General features: G+C 39.4%; 1 protein-coding gene across 2 annotated transcripts in view; it reads left to right on the top strand.

Moving 5' to 3' along the window:
- The window catches only part of zfh2 (Zn finger homeodomain 2), a 150,466-nt gene that overhangs the window by 95,006 nt on the left and 35,757 nt on the right, over positions 1-19,703 (top strand). The window contains exon 4 of one of the 2 annotated variants that reach the window (XM_083143612.1): positions 18,983-19,035. The exons of the other annotated variant lie outside the window; for it this stretch is intronic. Within the exon in view, the coding sequence (XP_082999738.1) occupies positions 18,983-19,035 (53 nt within the window). The remainder of the gene's footprint in view (positions 1-18,982; positions 19,036-19,703) is intronic. 2 annotated transcript variants of the gene reach the window in all.

Genomic DNA, 19,703 nt, shown 5'->3' on the forward strand with positions numbered 1-19,703 from the left:
TAATGTGTTTTGACTATAACATTTAAACGTAAGAATGCGAATTGGGAAAATACACTATTTTTATTTGAGGATGTAGACAGGCATCTATACCTGCCGCAAAATTAGTTTGGTATTGACACTTGCGAAGCACGTGGAAAAAGCGGGTCTACGTCACTGCGGGAGGGTGGGTTGTGGCATGCGAGCCAATCAAAATCTTCCCAGTGCTTCACCCAAGCCCTGGTTACCTAGCAACAGAAAACGTTTATCTCGGTGTTGCCGCTTATCGGGCGATTCTTCCTGAGATCAGTTTTCATGTTGTTGGGTGAGAACGTGTGTGTTTGTTGCGTTGCTGTGATATTTTAACCGGTCCGTTTGTTTGGTGTTTACTGAATTTAGAGTATTCTTTGTTGTATATAGCGTGTTGTTTTAGTGTGTTATTTTTTTGTACATAATTTTCTGCTTGAGTATGTGGTGTGCTTGTGTGAAGAATGTCAAGCACAGGAGACAATACTCGAGATGACAATGTACCAAAGAGGCCATGCACTAAAAGAAAATGGAATTCCTCTCAAAGGCCAAACGCGGGAGATGGTTTGTTCTGAGCGCAAATAATTTGAGCAAGAGAAAAACAATGGGGGTCCAATCATTTCTGTAAATAAAGTTCTGGACAGGACTGCTGTTGCTGTCGGCGTGTCTAAGAACAACCATAGGGAAAGAAAAATATAATGTGGTAGAAATAAAGAAATAAATGCGAGGCTTCAAAACTGGAAACCAGGAAAGAAAAGGAATATCAGTAAATGCGTGACAAATTTAGATACCTTTCAGCAAGACTCTATTCGTCGCCATATTTACTCTTATTATAGGAGGAAAGTTCATCCCACTGTAGGGAAACTGCGCGTTTCGTTGAAAGATTCGGGACTTTTTCAAGGTGGGGAAACATCTTTAAGGACAGTCATAAAATCTCTGGGATTCTCATACAAAAAACTTAATGGACGCAAAATAAAGTAAAGTATGGAGGCATATGGGGATGTGGAGGTAGGCTCCACACATTCTCGACCTCGACCATATTATGGAGGTGATGAGGTGAAGTGGTTCACCAACCGCCTTTACCCCAGGTTTTCCCCAGGTACTCACTTGGGCTGAATCGACCCCGTAGCCACTCGGGATATTTGAGAAAGTTCCACAAACCACCGCTGGTCTCCCGCGTGAAAGTCAGACGCCTCACCAACTGGACTTCGTGCAATTCATTTGCGGTCTAATTGAAAGATGGGCAGAATTTAACGGCAACTTCGGAAAGAAATGGTTATTGCAAGTGTATATATTCAGTATTGTCAGAATGGATTGAAAAGGTCACCTGTAAACAATGCTCGTTTCGTTAATTCGTTCATGTTGTAAGGGAAATGGAAATGAAGAGGGAAAACAATAACACATTTCATCATTGTTGTTGTCATCGTTGTTATTCCGTTTTCCTCGAAAAACAATAACACATCTCATCATTGTTGTTCCTTTTCATAACACGTTTTCCTCGACACAGCGTCAGACGGCTGCCCTGCGTACCGTACTGTACCGTAGGGCACTGCATGATATGGCAACACCGTGACGCGTGTTCCTTCAGCTCTCAATACCAAACTAATTTTGCGGCAGGTATAGTGTACCCATTCTCATGAGAAGTATGGTAGGGCCTCCTCGATGGCGTAGTGGTAACGTCATCGCTTTTTATTCAACGGGTCGCGGGTTCCCTGTGGAGGCAAATAGTGGTTCCAATTTTCACTTTCAACTTTAGGTCCAGTCCTACTCTTTCTGTATAAACGAACCTAAATCTGACGTCGTCAATGTCTTTGAATGTCTATTACTAACATCTTTTATGTGGAATTCATCAGTTTCATCTAATCATCATCCATCCTCGTCGTCGCGATTATCCGAACGTGCAGGGCCTCCCCCAGGCCCGTAGACAGAATTATATTTGGGGAGGGGCTCATCTCTTACCAGCAGCTGCCGTCTAAATGTGAAAAAGTGAGGGTAGAAATCCTGAAGTGGACGTAAAGTTAATTTACACCATACACTATTTTAATTAGATATTTGAAAGTTTTCGGGTGGTGGCTTCAGCCCCTCAAGCTCTCCCCCTAGCTACGTGCCTGGCCTCCCCGATGGCGTTTTGGTAACGTTGTCGCTTTGAAATCAAAGGGTCCTAGGTTCGATACCCGGTGGACACGCATAGTGGTTCGGATTCCACTTTAAACTGTAGGTCCAGTCCCGATTGGCCTATCTGTGCATAAAGTGGACTAAAAACAAGAACTTGAACTCAAACCCAACAGTTGTAGAAAAGCGACCTAAAGTTAAGAAGGTGGGGACAGGTGAAATCTAAAATTTCCATACTACCCTGCGATAACGTACAGTCTAATGGTACTGCCTTGTAACCGATAGGTTCCGGGTTCGATTTCCGGGCTAGAGACATTACACAGTGGTCTTAAAAGCAAATTTGACTATTCCTTAAACGCCCTACCGACCAACATGTCATAAAATCCCAACGTGTCTACCTTAATACACAATTAATCACCACCTGTGAACAATATGAGTCCCCCCTTAAAATGTATACTCATTCAGGTTACTTAATTTTCATCCGCCCACTTACTTAACATGGACCTGCCGTCATGTTTGACCTCCGAAAATATGATCCGAGGGCGTGCGATAATCAGTGCCATCCTGCCTGACGTAGGGCTCCTCCCCCTCGTCCCCGCCGTGATGTACGACCTCGTGTAATTAAAACTCACGAGGAACGGTCATTATGACCCGTAATCATCTTTTCTCGATGAAACCGATATGCAAATCTAATTTGTGATGAGAATTTTAAACGGTTCAGTTCGCCTCGATACCTACCTCTCGACAAGACCGTGGAGTGTCGTAGGTGATTCTATAAGGCTGTAATTACGGGATGCGCGAAATGGGCTTTGTTTAGGCCTAATTGCCTAAGGTATCAATTAGTAAAGATGCCTGGTCTTGGAAGAATATATTGTCAGAACACTGTGCTTCTCTCATGTGGACGAATTCCGTTTTGTCACTCTTTACGTTTCGACTCCTACAGCCGAACCAGTTCGGTTTGACGGAATGGTAATATCACACCAATATACAGTGTGTTTTTAAAAAAATGATATCATTACAGATGTAAATATCTTAGTAACTACATAGTCAAGGTAAAGGAAACTACAATCCTTAGTGATGTGTACAGGGTGTCTCATAAGTAATAGCGCAAAACTGACACAGGTGAAAGTACACGATAATAGAAGCAAAAAAGTCTCAGTAAACATGGATCTGCAAACGAGCCGTTTTGCGAGATAATCGCGAATGTGTGATTACAAGCCGCTACTGACTTCATTGTTTGTAAACTTCGTCCTACTTGGTAAAATGCTAATAATGTGTGCGAATGTGTGGTTACAAGCCGTCATTGATTGCATTTTGTAAACACCGAGTGCTTTACTCCTTGCACGGTTCGAGGTTTGCTCTTTGTTTACAAAACAGAACATTTCCGAGAGGTGGCATTGCAATCAAACAGAACATTTCCGAGAGGTGGTACGGCTTGTACCCACACATTCGCACATATTATTAGCATTTTACCAACTAGGACGACGTTTACAAACAATGAAGTCAGTGGCGGCTTGTCGAAAACTGCTCGTTTGCCGACCCATGTTTACTGAGACTTTCTTGCTTCTATTATCGTGTACTTTCACCTGTGACAGTTTGCGCTATTACTTTTGAGACACCCTGCATATATATAGAATACAGGGTAATTCAAGATGAAGTGTTCAACTTTACACAGTTATTATGACGTCACTGTTTATGATAGAAAATCAGATGCTTAGCCGATGCTCAACCAGGATCGCCAGTGTCGCAAAATGACTAATGACTACTAGAAGGCGTATTGTGTGTTGGAGCTGTCGAACTGATTCAATCACAATGGTGCATAAACATTCCCGCTTGCTTTTCGGTAGAAATGCATATGTTTTACCCTTCAGAAAGATTTGCCAAAGTTACAACTGCGAATTGTTAGTGCCTTCGAAACCGTTGACATCAACTTACTGTCTCGTGCATAGCAAGTACTTCATTATTGTTTGAACCTTTTCCACGTTACACGTGGTTCCTATGTTGAATCTTTATAATGTGAGTCATGTGAGTAAAACTTCCAGGGTTTTTCTGTATATTGATGCTTTGATTTTCTATTATTTGTAAAGTTGCATCATTCATTTTGGATTACCCTGTATTCTATATATCACTAAGGATTCTAAAATATTACCATGTGCTAACATATTAGTTACGATTGTATATTGGGGATGCAAGGAGGACTTGGCTCCACATCCCCCCCAAAGTCTGCGAACATGGCTTTTGCCTTTTAAAAGCATGTGGACGCAAGTGTCTGCTGTTATCCGTACTCGCAAGGGTAATTCTGTCACAGAACGTACAGAATGTACACGCTGAATTCACTCTTACCATAAGCGTATGATTTGTCCCGTCAAGCACCGCGCACTCAAGAACTTGAGTGCCACTTGACAGGTAATATTGATTGTCCATGATAACCAAGGAGAGTCGAGTATTTTCCAATGTCTTTTTGTGATTCGAGCACTGTCAGTCAAGTGGCAGCTCATTTAACTCTCGTTATCGGAAAGAGTGCCTATGATTTAATATCGGTTCAATTGAACTAATTGGTTGCAATTCGTATAGGCAGTCTAGAATAATCACGAGTCTCACCAACCTTCATTTGGCCCAGATTTGGTACGCTCATGGGTGGTTTAGATTTGCAGGGCTCACGTTTAGCAAGTCGTAGTTTTAACAATCCCAGACTCGTGTTTCCTTGGCCATATTTGTTGATTATCTTGCATACTTAACAATAATAATTTAGGGTACTCTTATAGTATGGGGGTGACACCTATAAATCATATATTTCGCACTTTTTTACATTGCTAACGTACTATTTTGGAATGCGGAACATTTCCTAAGGTGAAATAATGCATTTCTAACTAACATGTCTATTTCTTACATTTACGAGTACTTACTGTTACTTGTTATTTCGGTTCTGTAACACATTATGGCGGGCGATAGCGTACTGGTTCAGGGCGCGTTGTACGAGTGTTTTGTCGATTTATGCAGTGTTGCAGCCTCGTTCACCGGGAAATACCTACTTTCGTGCCCGGATTTGAAATTATGCTAATACCACGAAAACCATTGACGTTAGCCCCACAAACCATTGACGTTAGCCCCACAAACCATTGACGTTAGCCCCACAAACCATTGACGTTAGCCCCAAAAAACCATTTTCCGTAAGGTTAGGTTAGGCAAGCATAGTTAAAAAAACAAAAATAATAGACACGTCATGTTGTAGTGAAAACACGGCGAGTTTGAAACACTGACTACAGGGAACTGTGCTTTCATGCAGAAAGCAAATGGCGGCAGCAGAAACAGCATGTCGGACAGAGATTTTCGCAGAAAACAACATGCATTCGCATTAAAATGGATCAAAACTACATTCACGAACTTCCACAACGCTACAGAAAATGATTTCCGTAAGTACTTTCTCCTGTAAATTTGAAGAAATCCGTCACCCCTATACTGTAATGTTACCTAATTTAGTATTAGTAACACTGTTTTGAATGTGCTAAAGACATTCAAATGGTGTTTACTACTTGACTCCCACTATAATAAGTAAACACGAATGAGAAATATTGGTTATAATAATTACAGGATTTAGATTACATGTTGAATACTTACTGTTTTTTTTTTTTTGCGCTAGGGGTTCATGGTTCGAGTCCAAGCTTTGGCATGGGTGTTCTTTGTGTCCCTTTATGAACTTCATCATATCATCACTTCATCTTCGCGATTAACCAAAAGTTACAGGAAAGCAAAGTAAAATAAACCAAACCAGTCAGTAGTATATTTGTAATGAAATGTTTTGCAACACTGTAAAAAATGTGGTGCAAAATAACGTGAAGCTTGGTGTTAAAATTGCCACACTTACTGTAACAGAACGCTCCTTGTGGTGCTGTTCGACTGTGCCAATGGTGTAACGGGACACCCCAAGACGGCACTGAACAATGTCAGATCCGCATTAACACCAAAAGAAGTGTATTGTTAAGGTCATGCTTGATGTTGCTATGCACCACAGTTTTTATGCAAAAAAAATATTTCTTGATTTCATGAAGTATTACTTGTGTGCTCAATAAGAAAGATGTTCCATGCCTAGCTATGAAGATGTTTGATGCCACATAATAGTTTCTTTTAAAATTGAAATCACAGTTTCACTTTCAAAATGCTGGTTTGTAATGGTTTGATTGGTTCATTTGTATCTTGGCCAGTTTCGAGTTTCCACTCCCTGGTGGTGCATATTCGTTTCTTTCAATTTCTGGCTTTGAGGGTAGTCGGGGTACATATTCTGGTTTCTTTTCACGCTGTTTGGTTCAACTTTCAACCGCGTTCCCTTGGAACAAGTAATTAGGGTTTGTCCTGAGGATCAACTCCGCTCTCCTTCCTCCGTTGTCCGGTCGGCGATCTGAATAGTCCAGAGGGTCATCCAAGCCTTGATCTTTGTTGAAAGTCTTTCAGGGTCCAGGTACGGTGTCCCTCTTCCTCGGGAAGTCGTGAAAAGGGAGCCAAATCAAGGCTGGGGTCATTAATAGAATTATGGTAGCCGGTGTAAATACCTTTTTTTAAACGCCGAAGTGGACAGGCAGGAGGGAACGTTGAAGAAAAGGCGAAATAGACAATGAGGCTTTCCCCAGTTGGACTTATTTTGTTCTTGTCGGAGCCATCAGTTAAGCGAGGTGTCAGTTGGGGTAGCGTGTCACAATGCAGTCTGTTCATAGTTCACTATAACCCCAGCGAGAAAAGAGACCCCATTCTTCATTTTCTCACAAAACATGTCGGAGCGGAGCAGGTTTTTCGCGTATACTTCTCTTATTTCCTAACATTCATCTCTCCCTTCAGAGAGAGAGAGAGGCCATTCTTCAGATCGGAAACTTGCAAGTCTTCTTAAAGACCTTTTTGTGAAGCGAATTTTGCTCAAATCATTAACGGGAACCAGTTTTTGGAGGAAGTGCGAAACAACGCGACCCAGAACTGGCCCTCATTGTCTGATCTCCCATTGATCCCATCAGGATATGGAATTCTGATCCTCGCTTTTCGCTCGGATGAAACACAAGTAGTCCTGAACGAGGAAGAACAGAAGAATAGGAAGCAGGAGAAATACATTTTTGTTGCTGGCTGCCTTTTCCGGAGCTAACGATCAATTGCTAGCAGTCTCCCCACCTCTCTCTCTCGCTCAAGCTGCTAAGGAATTCGTCGCCAAGCTTAGCTCCCCAACTAAATGCGCCATATCAGTAAATCATAGTTCGCCAAAGACATCGAGAGCGGAATGGGATAGGAAGACAACGTTTCGTACTGGGGCAGAAGTCGTTGATGGCCTCGGAAGAATCATAACTGGAAAGTTAGACGAAGGGACACGAATAACTTCCACTTTTTTTACCCCAAAAAATACAAAAAGAAAGTCTAGTTGATTGATGGACATGTACTAAATTTTATCCTCTCGACAAAGGCATAAGAATATTGGAAAATGAAATTTCCGTTGTGCACCTTCAGTCTTTCTTTGACTTCAAACTTTGGCTTAATCGTGCGTGTACTGTGGTAATAAAAGCCTTTTCAAAAAGAAACCTTCATGTATGCTTTAAAATCCGTAATTTTGTGTAAGAAATTGTTTCATTAGTTACTACTCCCTTAAATTCATTTGCTGAATACATGTACAGTGGGATCCATGAGTATTACCGTGCAAATTGTCCATTCCCATGTTCGTGCACTTTATTTGACCCAATAAGAGCTTCAAGATTTAAAAGAAAACTTAAAACAAGGCGTTGAGAACTTCTGCACCAGTATACATAAAAATCCATCGCTTAAGAACACACAGGATGTAAGAGAAAAATTAATGAAAATAGTCATGGACAATTTGCACGATAATACTCATGGATCCCACTGTACAGTGCTAGAATTGAACGAATATATAGAGGTTGTGAGTATTCTTGTTCCACATTTTTATTTTTTCGAAACATCACGTACCTAATGGAACTAAGTTGAAAAATTGTTACAATTTCCACTTCCCATGTCGTTCTCAATTGGCTACGATAATTAAAATTAAAACAATCACGAAACTTTATACAATAACAGTGCATCATATTCGATGTCACACTATCTATTTTTACTGAACTACGATTAAGTAATACATAATATTAAATTTTTCATCTTCGTTCTTTACAAAATTCCTGTAACTCGTACAACACACGTACATGTAATGTATACACCGGAATGTGAATATAATTTATAAAATACGAACGTAAAAGAAATTCATTATGTTAGTCGTCATAAAGGCATCTCACACAATAAAAATGATTGTAACAAAGTGTACTATTTGATGTTTACTACAGAATTACTCAGAATGTACAATTTTTCTGTAAGAGTCCACACTTTTCATTCTTTTCACAAATATTTGGCACTCCAGAGACAAGTTATCATTTTTCCATCTAATGTGGAATATTATTGCTGAATAATAAGATACAACTGTGAGAGTACAGATGTTCTCATAATGGAGGAAATTTCTTTCGCCGTTTGGTGAGGATTTTAGAAATGCACAGCTTTGATATGAAAATCCCAACTTTCCCCACACCCCAACTCCAACACTAAGTTCACCAGAAATTTAGACCACGAATGTAAAATAATTATTAATTGTTTCCAAAGTATATATTTGCGCCATTTTACATGTTTAGCTGAAAGTTTCTTTCAATTGTTTGCTAAATTACGCCTTGTAGGACTAAGAGTTTTATGACCTAAGAAATCATATGTGGAGAACCAAATATGCACTAATGGTCTAAAATTTCCAAAATTGTGCCCTAAACCACTGAAAAATACACTAACAATAAAATTACTAATTAATAAATTATTCAAAGTTTAAAAAAAAAACAGAAAACTATGAAATTTTAAAGTATGTAGGACTCTTTATTTTCTTCCAAATATCAGTACCAATTGCTGTGATATTTTTACATATTTCTTGGTAGTCACATCATGAATAATGAGTTTCAGAGTACGTTGACTACTTTGTGAAATTTTTCAAATGTCATTGAAAACATATTCTTTCTACTTCGACTAACAAAGCAAGCTAGCGTATAAAGAAAGTTATATATACCTTGAAAAGGCTAAAAATATGTTGAATATGACTGAAAATTTGTTAAAATATCTTGTCAAGTAGGAAATGGTCAAATGTTATTTTTTCATGACATGATTTTTTTAATGTTTGAAGAACATTTATACCCTTATGTGCAAAGTTATAACCTGTTCTGCGTTGTATAACGTTGTCACTCCACATTTGATTAAAAGAAGAAACTCGACAAGTGGTGGAAGATTTTACGAAGAAGAAACGAGAAAAAAGATGGCGACGGAAAAGATTGATTCCTCCAATCACCCGCTTCGAATACCATTCGAGAAGGACAGACCGAGATGCTTGATACAGAATTCAACTCCCCTTCCCCCTCCGCTGGATACGCCAGTACCGAGGTAATCGAGTACATATTTTTCGGTGGCAGTTATAACGAGAAGGTACCGCATGTGCAGCACAAATATTTGCCTTGGGAGATGAAGTTTCAAGAATAGATTGTGTGCGATGGAAAGTGGGAGTTGGGGGAGGGGGCGGGGGTGACTGAGGGAAGCGACGGGAGGCTTTCAGTTAGAGTGGAGAAAGGATGTTGAAGAGGAAGGGTGGGGAGCGAATTTTAGAGGTGGTTTCATGGGCGTCTTCTCTGCATGCTAGTCTGTTGCGATACGAGAATACCTTACGACCTGGGTTCCTCTAATTGCAAAAATTACTTCAGCAAGTGCGACAATTTCTCCTCATAACAGAGGATCAATCGGACCCGAACTCTTCCCTCACAGACCTCTCCCCGCGGCAAGATAGAGAAAGAGAGCTCTGTGCGTTGGATGGTTGCAGGAAGGGGAGAAAACCCAGCCTTATGCTTATGGGAGTATTATTTTATTTGTTCTCTTGGGAATATCAACATTCGATGGCGTAGAAAAATACATGAACGGAATGAGGACAGGTTGAAGATTTTGTTTGCGTTGGGAAAAGTTGAAACTTCCATTTGATTAGCCGTAAGTTGTTTGTCCATTACGGGATTCTGTAAATACTTATTCATCTAGCTTAATAATCAACTTTAAAAAGAAACGCCTCCACTTGCAACATGTGGAGAAATTTATACTCTCTTGTTTTGTTTTCTTCAGTAGCAGTGGACCACATATATGTTGTTTAAACGTCTTTATATGGCGCTACAAGTCTTTGTGAGTCTTGGCTAACTCAACGGTATTGTGCCACTGCTTTCTCTCCTTTGCTTGCCGTCCAGTTTTTAACTTTCATCTTATTCGCTCCAAATATCTTCCTCAAAACTGTTCTTTCAAAGATTAGGAGCTGTTTTAAAAATTGAACCATTAAAATTACATAATTAAGCTAACCGTGTAATAACTGTTTCGTCGGTCTTAGGCCCAACTTCTCTCCACTCGCAGTATAATTGAAAGCTCGAATTACATTACACAGTGTATCCTCACAAGTAAATGTTACTATAACATCATTAAGTTTATCTGAAAGAACGCCGTATGTTAGAATTTTAATGGTAAAGGGACGTCGTGTGATTATGTCTTGAAATCTAACAGGCGACATATGCCACGGACTGAACTGCGCAAGTGTACACAACCTTCGCTAAGCTTCATAACATGACATCCTATTATATCGCAAAATTGGAGGCAGCTACCATTTATTCTTTGCGACGAATGTTCGATTTTCAATAACAACCATACACTGAGCACAATAATAATTTGCTATCGTTCTTGTTTCTGCAAAAAGGAGAATTCTAAAGGGGCAATCTCCCCCTCCCCCGTCAGTGTTCCAAAGAAAATCATATTTGCTTGTATGGAAGCCCAGAATAGAATACCCCATTACAAAGGTGCAGCTTGCTGTATGTTTTTTTCCTTCTCTTTGAAGGTTGGGTTGTGGAAAATATTCGTTATAGGAAATTGTAAAGAAGTAATTTGACTTCCCGATGGCATCATGAGGATTTGAACGTGAATTAACATCAAAATGTAAGAAATTCATCGAATTTTTGAAACTTCATTCGTTTCGTATTATGAAAATGTTTAAACCGAAGTAAGATTGTGATGTTTCGTAACATTAATATGAAAGGTAAGGAAAGACTGCAAGAAACATCTTGGCAGAGTTCATGGTAATGTATGTGCGAAGCCTATGTCAAGGTGAGCTTGAAAAATATCGAAAATATGACAGATTTTTTACGGTACCTCCCAAACAAATATTTCGTTTCAGTTGTACGCTTCAGTCCATATTGATAATAATGGCCTTTATGTATGTCTTACTCCGAAATGTCATAATGTAACATCTTGCATTCTTCAACCAGTTCATAGCAAGTTACAGTTCGTGATTTACTCCACAACAATGACGTTTTGAAACGGCAGTAGTTTCCATCTAGGAGGAAGTTATTGTTAGAGCAACACAAATCATGTATGTTGTATTGACTAATCAATTGTTTTCTGATCGAAGAATCATGCCAGTTGTTATCTGTTGCCATGTGCCAGCTGTAGAAGTTAATGGAATTATACTTGTGTGAAAGTTGAAACAAGATTAGAAGAAGTGGTTTATATATGGATGCTAACTATTTATCAGCTCAGAATAAGGTAAACTAGAATCTCGTATTCAAAATTGATTTTTGTGGATATTCATTCATACCTAATCTGTGTCGACGATACACAAAACCATCCACATATCTCTGTATAAATTATTTTCAAAATTAATCCCCCTAGAGAAATTAGTAAAACGAATACACTAATAATAACCAAGACGATAAAGATGTTTAAGTTCATTACAATAACTGAATCAAGAAACTTGTAAAGCGAAAGGGTTCCTTTGTAATGTGAAAGTCGTAAATGGTAAGATGCTTGCAATGAGGCTCAGGCATGAATTCTAGCAGAAATTTACAATTGAAGAAACATTGATCCTTTATTTAATTGCAAGTAATTCACTGTTTTTGACATATATAATGTTGACAGAGGTGTGGAAATACGGCATGTTCAGAATGTACTTCGAGGTGAAAGGCAAGTTAGGTGTGTGGTCTACGGTCAACTGTTGCATCAATTGAATCAGAAGTGGAAGGCACCCTTTGAAGTGCTGGTGTGTGTAGAAAGACGGTTGCAGAACAGTACTAAATGAAATAGCTTCATTCAAAGGAAAAAAAGTTTAGATTGGAGAGAAGTGTGTGATTTTTAGGTACCGTGGAACAGAATCTTGAGTTGTACCGTCTTGTGTGCTATTCTGTGCTTGGTGCAAATAATGAGTAAGGAGGAGTTATACTCATTGTCAATAATCCCTCCGTTTTTATGACCTTTGCTGACAGACAAGCAACCAGAAGCACCGGTTCAGACTCTGCCTCCCAACACAAGTCAGTTCTACATCTCTTCTCCAACTAACTCCAACGGATAATTTGCACAATATTGATTAGGATCCATCAAACACAATCTTTGCTGACGATTGCATATAGTAGCTTGGATTCTTTACTATTTTGCAATATAAATCTCTTTTTGCCTCACCAACTTCTAAAAGCCAAACCCAAATGATCTACAAACGCAAACACAGTTCCGCTATGCTGTTCCACGTCTTGCTCTTGTACTCACTCTAATCCTTGGTGTGGGCAAAATTGCCATGTAACTCTAGTATTAAGTTCAAATAGGAGTTCGTTTGCAGCTGTATGCGTCTCTGTCCCTTCCTAAATCTACATAACTTGGCAGATCCTCCATGGTATCATCTCCTTCGAAAAGCCCTGATCAATATGGCAAATCTTGTTTACTCGGGATCTAGTGATCCTTCCACCCTCTTGCAAGGGAGACACGCCCCTCCACTTCCTCGGAAGACGCAAAATATTCTTTCCGGGAGGGATTCGTAAAGTATCTTTCTAAAAAGCACCGGAAGCGTTTCGTTTTTAATATATCCCAAATTTTCTCTCACTTCCGGTCTTTGGTTTCTCAAAAACTCCCAAAAATCTTGCTTTATCCTCTGGCTCCGTGAATTTGCATGATTTTGATGAGGAATGTCGGCATGCTTAGTGGCGTTCTGTGTAGTAATGGTACTGTTTCTTCTGTCTCTCAGGAAATTCCAAAAAGAAGTGGTAGAAGAGCACAGTATTCATGGGTGGTAGTTAATAAGCCATAATCCGTTCGAAAATTACTGTTGTCTTTATGGAATTGCTTGACACAGGCCATGTAAATGCTTGTGGTATTTTGTAAGTGAAGTATATGAAATAATCATGCGTGTTTGATCGACTGGTTATTGTTGAGCCAGATATTAGAACGGCTTGTAATGAAGCTTCTGGTATTTGCAATGGTATTTAGATAGTACTTCTTCGTATTGGGCATTAGTTCTTTCTTCACAACTTTGATCTTACAACTGTAAAGAAACCAAATTGCATAGAAACTTACAGTACTGCACACGCTTGTTTTAAGTGTATTATCATCAACATTATTGATGCATTAAAGGGGACGATGGGCCTTACGGCTACTCCAATGGAAACGTTTTGGAACTGGGAAAAAAAACATGATTGTCATTTCTAATTTCTAAAGTTGAAAACGATGTCATGAACTTAGACCGCCTTAGACATCACGGTCTTAGTACCGTATAGTGTACTCCCGAAGTTAGCGCACTTGAAACACACACAAATTGACACTAGGGAAATACTTAGGCAAAAAACAGGTAGTCAGTTTTGTTCATCTTTGGAGCCGAGATTGAGGTGCATAAAGTGCCCGAGTTTTGTGTTAGAGACCTGTTCTTGATTGATTTGGCTTATTTTACTTTGCTTTTCTGCCACACTTTTGGCTAATCGTGAAAACGAGAATGAGTGATGATTTGATGAAGGGACACTCACAAAGAACACACATGCCCCGGCAGAGATTCGAACCCAGGATCCCTGGCGTCGCAGCGCGTTGTGGTAACCACGGGGGCCGGCAACTTTACTTAATAAGAAACTTATTTTAGCAACTTTACTTAATAGGAAACTTATTTTAGCAACTTTACTTAATAAGAAACTTATTTTAGCAACTTTACTTAATAAGAAACTTATTATAATTTCTGTGAATTTTCAAATTATGAACAATTAATCATTTAAGACAGAGAAGGTAATTGACCTTTCTGTACTTAAGATTCGACACATGAGGTGTGTGGGTGTCAAAGTAAGATCTCTGAACACGAACTGTCTTCATTGAAGAAATCAGTGTAAATTCTCATGTCTTAATTGTATGAACCGAACGCGCCTTGTGCTACAGCCGTTGAAGCTTTCAAGACTAGTATTTTCTTCTTTGCCATCACCTCCACGACTGTTGTTCAATTACATCCGTTTCAACCACCATCGTTTCTTCAGAGTCGTACATAGAAGCCTGGCTCCGCTTTTGGAGCTGAGATTCCACGTCAAACCTCATCACAGGAAAATATTTTTCTCTCGCAATCAATAAAGAAGAAGAGGAAAGGAGGGATTGGGAGGGCCAAGATACCGGTCCCCAAGCCTGCGGAATCTATTAGCGCCCACCCAACCTCTCTGTCCCGAAAAATCTATTCCTGAATTCAATTTCCAGTTCTCTGTCAACTGCTCTCCGTTATAGGACCTTGGGGTGGCTGATCGGGGCTGGCATATTCCGAAGAGCTTGAGGAAAGAGGGGAAGGGTGAGATGGTTTTTGAAGAGGGGCGGGGAGAGGATGAGGGTGGGGGGCGTCTTGCCAATCACACCACGGTCCGCCATTATAAGACTGCAGCAAAACCTTCGCCCCGTAGAAAACAACAAATGAATTTGAGGTGGAAATGGTAGGTAGGGCTTGGTTGGCATTAAGGGGATGGAGACTTCGCCAGGTATTGACGCAAGAAGCTCGGATCATCTGCAAATTGATTTTTTTTTTTGTTCATGGGATCCGCGTCATCACTGCGTCATCAGTGTGCTGAAGGAGTAGTGGAACCTCCGTGAAAATTTCAATCTGCAACTCGTGCTCTTGGAAAATGCATCCCAGTTCATGCATGACTTCGAATTCTCCGAATAGTGAGATCTTTCTAATTGATAAGTTCAATTGTTAGATCGAACAACAATGGAAAGGGATTGTTGTTACAAAACGCCCAGTCTCATGGCAGTGTTCGGAACCTGATAAGCAAAATCATATATTTTCGGAGCCTTGTAGATAACGTAGAGTAGAATGGTCTTTTTATTTTCTACTATACACAGTAGTAGTCAGATCCTTTCATTTAAAAACTTATAGATTTCGTTGTTTGTTTTTTGGTTCAAATTTGAAAGCTTTCCTGTATGTTTTATTACTGTAGAATGGGATACATAAGTATTACCAAGCAAATTGTCTATCGCTATGCTTATTCACTTTGTTTTACGCAATGAGAGATTAAAAAATTGAAACAGACACTAAACAACCTGTTCTGTACCAACATACTTAAAAATACATTCATTGTAAACATATAGGATCCAAGAGAAAAATATATAGTTATGGACACGAGTAATACTTGTACATCCCACTGTACATAGGAATAGGAGAGTGTATCTGTTTTAAATATTCAAAATAAACAGTTATCGATGTTCTCATTCTAGTCACAGCACAGAGAGGTGGCGCTATAAATGCACCTACGCTCATGAAAAAAACGGTTGCGTCCCGTTTTTATATATTAACAGGCAGACTGTTAAATTTTAACGGTGAAAACTGTGAATTTTACGGTAACTTATGAGAGTGTAGTTACAAAGTCTACCGTTTCCCCCCATAAATTCTCTACACACTCATTAAAGTAGGCTATATATGTATAAAATTTACCGTGAAGACTCTTTAAGTGTCATTAAACACTTGAATATGGCCACTGGAAGGAATATTTACGATGAAAATGGAAATTTTGAAAGGCCAGGTTTGGAAGTTCTCTTCCTAAGTCACTGTGAAGTTAAATTGTCAGCAAGTATATATGCTCTGTCATTGTGTAAAAATCACGTGACAATGCACAGTGTGTTGCAGCCTACCAGGCGAAATACACGGGGCATTATATTGCCACTTAATTAACTTTTTTCGTACAGTTTCTGTCAATCAATCATGAAATTAAACACTGTTGATTAAACATTACTACCCTTAAAATACTTTCCCAGATTTATAGCTATAGGTAACTTAACAATTTTGTGTCACGGGTGGGATAAAACACTGCCTCTTAACTTTACTTAATATTGATTGATTTGCTTTATTTTACTTCGCTTTTTTATGCCACTTTTGACTAATTTGCGAAGATGGGAATGAGGGATGATATGATGAAATTGATGAATGGACACTCGCATACATCCATGCCCAGGCAAGGATTCGAACCCGGGACCCCTGGCGTCGTAGCGCGATGTGCTAACCACTCCGCCACGGGGGCCGGCAACTTTACTTAATAAGAAACTTAGTTTAGCAGCTTTACTTAATAGGAAACTTATTTTAGCAACTTTGCTTAATACGAAACTTATTTTAGCAACTTTACTTAATATTACTTATTTTAATTTTTGTGAAATTTTCAAATTATGAAAAATGAATCATTTAAGACAAAGAGAGAAGGTAATTGACCTTTGAATATTCTAGTGGAGTTAAAGGGGAAATGTAACAATTAAAGGATAAATTAATTGTTTTTTGGTGTCACGGGTCAAAAAGTTAAACTAACAATATGCAAAATACCATCTATCTTCTAACTTAATAATGTATAATACTTGAAATTTTATCCAAATGACATTTTTAGATTGTTAACTCACAAAGTTACAGCATTTTATTTAATTTTAAAAATTGAGATTCATTGGTTCTGTGACATGGAGTGCCACAGACTGATTTCAGAAACACTGTGGAGTGAATATATCGTCCTGGTTTTTCGGCACGCTTCGGCTAATGAATATATGTGTCCCTTTCTCGGCCACGGGGCCGCGCTTCGTCCCGCCAGTGGAGGTCACACACGCTTCTTTTTCCCAAACGAAAGAATGAAATATGGATCGCTTTTAAACAGCGAACCGTACCAAAATCTCCTCTCAACTTTCAACTCTCCTATCATTGTTTCAGAAAAAAGGAGATCGATTTATTTTTGTCAGTTTTTTCTTTATTATTGTATACCCGCGTGCGCATGTTTAACATTCCCCCGACCCCTCCTTTGGTTAAGTTCATTCGCCAACCCTTTTGCCAGAAGGTCATGTGTTATTCATAACCAACACAAACTTGCACCCTACTGGTTTTTTTGGTACCTTGAAGCAAACTAAACAATGTGAAATGGAACCACTGTCTCAGTTCTCACCAACCGTTGTTGGTGCCCTTAAACACAAAGGGCCCTTTCTTTTTCTTCTGGAGTGCCATGCTTAGGGCTCTATTTAGCCCCCCTCCCCCCTGCGCGGACCAAATCGCCCGCTTTCTGCAAAAGATGCAGAGGTGAATGAAAAGTCTCGTAAGATATAGAATTACACGGATTCGGGGAAGGGCATAGACTATATACCACGGTGATATGCTGCACTCCAATTCAGTTTTGGACAAAAGCCGTCCCTCTCTCCCCCTTTTCAACCAATCGTGTCCGTTCATTCCCATCATTTACACGCAGCTGAAACTTCAGATCTGCAATTCGGATTTTCCTATTGGTGGTCGCATTTCTGCCCATGCATACTTTAGTCTTCTCTCTGTAAATTATCTAGAGAATACCGTTGTTGTCCATCTATGTCTTGACCAACATTCAACCTCTGTTGCGTTTTAAGAACTCCTGTCGCGGTTTAACATGCAGTTAATATGACTTTCAATAGGGCATCACGGACTAAATGTGATAGGTTCTTGGGTTTGTGAATTGTAGCACAGTTAATATTTTACTGGACCTTGGGCGTGTTCCAGCAATCTTTTCGTTTCTGTTCTCTGAATTTGGAAACGCCAAACTCGATCGCCAAGTGAGTTGAATGATTGTCTCAGATCTCATGGTTTCCGGGTTCGAATCGCAACCTGGACATGGGTGTTCCTTTGAGAGTGTCCTTTCATCAATTTCATCGAATCATTGTTCAACCTCATCATCGCAATTAGGAAAAAAAAAAAGGCAGAAAAGCGACGAAAAATAAAATTACAAAGGATGCAAATTGGACAATCTTTTTTTTTTTTCGCCAAAGCGCTTTTGACACTAAGTGATTTGTGATTTGATTTATTTTACTTCGTCTTTGTGCCAGTTTTGGCTAATTTACGAAGATTGGGATGAGTGATGATATGATGAAATTGATGAATGGATACTCACAAATATCCATGCCCAGGCCAGAATTCGAACCCGGGACCCCTGGCGTCTTAGCGCGATGTGCTAACCACTCCGCCACAGGGGCCGGCTTTAGACACTAAGTGTTTCCCAAGTACTTGGGAGGAACACTTTCCCACAACATATCCCCAATTTATGCAACCGATACTTATAAACCTATGTGCATGCAACTAAAGTGATTTTTTTTCATGTGTTTTATTTCAAGAAAAAAGCAAATAGTGCCAGTAGTACTGTAATATTATTGAGTTGGATCTCAAACACGGCCTGAAACTAACTGGAGACAAGAAAACAGGTGGTCGTTTATATTTGTAAAGTTGTGTGAGGAGTTCAGTTAAATTGCGTTAAAAAAAATCAGGTAAAGAGCACTCTCCAACCATCTTCTCGCTCACACAACCGTGTACAACTCTTGCCTTCAGCCAATTCAGTGTTGTGCTTGCCAGTTGTCTTATTTTTTCCCCACCCCGCCTGTATTGTTTTCTTATTACTATTAATTATTATTACTGTGCTTCACACCGACCCCGGTTTCGTATCCAGGGACTTCAGGAATGCCGTGTTTCAGACCGCAACGCCCTTTTAATGTTTGCCATATTGAGTGATACATGTCCCTGCTCTGTTCCATATTCCAGTGTGCGATTCCTCTACCTCCTCCTTCGACTACGGGATTTCTTCTGCCGTCAAGGTTGGTACAGAGAATCTTTTCATGTAAATTATAAACCGGGGTCGCGTGTGTAGTAAACTTACTTTTTTTTTTGCATGAGATATGTATAGTTTTTACTTTTTTTCAGGTTCTGTTGGAGCTTGGTCTTAACTGAAACGGCAACATCTTGGTGAAATGGCTCTCGTTTCGTAGAATCACATTTATATTCTAAATACTAAAACACTACACGTGCTTAGAATTCCCTCTAGAGCATTCACGACAAGTCTTGTGAAAATGCTATCAGTTGTTGTCCAGATATTTGTAATATCCAGTTCAGTTAACAGCTTTATCTTGACTGAACGGCAACATCTTGGGAAATGACACTCGTTTTGTAGAACCACATTTATATTTTAAATTCTAATACACTACACGTGTTTAGAATTCCTTCTAAATCATTCACGACAAGTCTTGTGAAAATGCTAACAATTGTTGTGCAGATATTTGTAATATCCACAGTCATATATCATAGATTTTATAAATCTGCATCTTAATGTGTCATGTACACATATTCTACTCACAGATTAAATTGGCTTGTAGTTTGCCTAGTACTCGGACAATGTAAATGCACAAAAACTACAAGTGCTGCATTTAGTAACATTTGTTCGAATCCAGCTGAAAACAATCCTGTTCGCAACAAGAAGAAATCTCGT

This window comes from Lepisma saccharinum, chromosome 22 (assembly GCF_977018435.1).
Source record: "Lepisma saccharinum chromosome 22, izLepSacc3.1, whole genome shotgun sequence".
Taxonomy (NCBI): Eukaryota; Metazoa; Arthropoda; class Insecta; order Zygentoma; family Lepismatidae; genus Lepisma; species Lepisma saccharinum.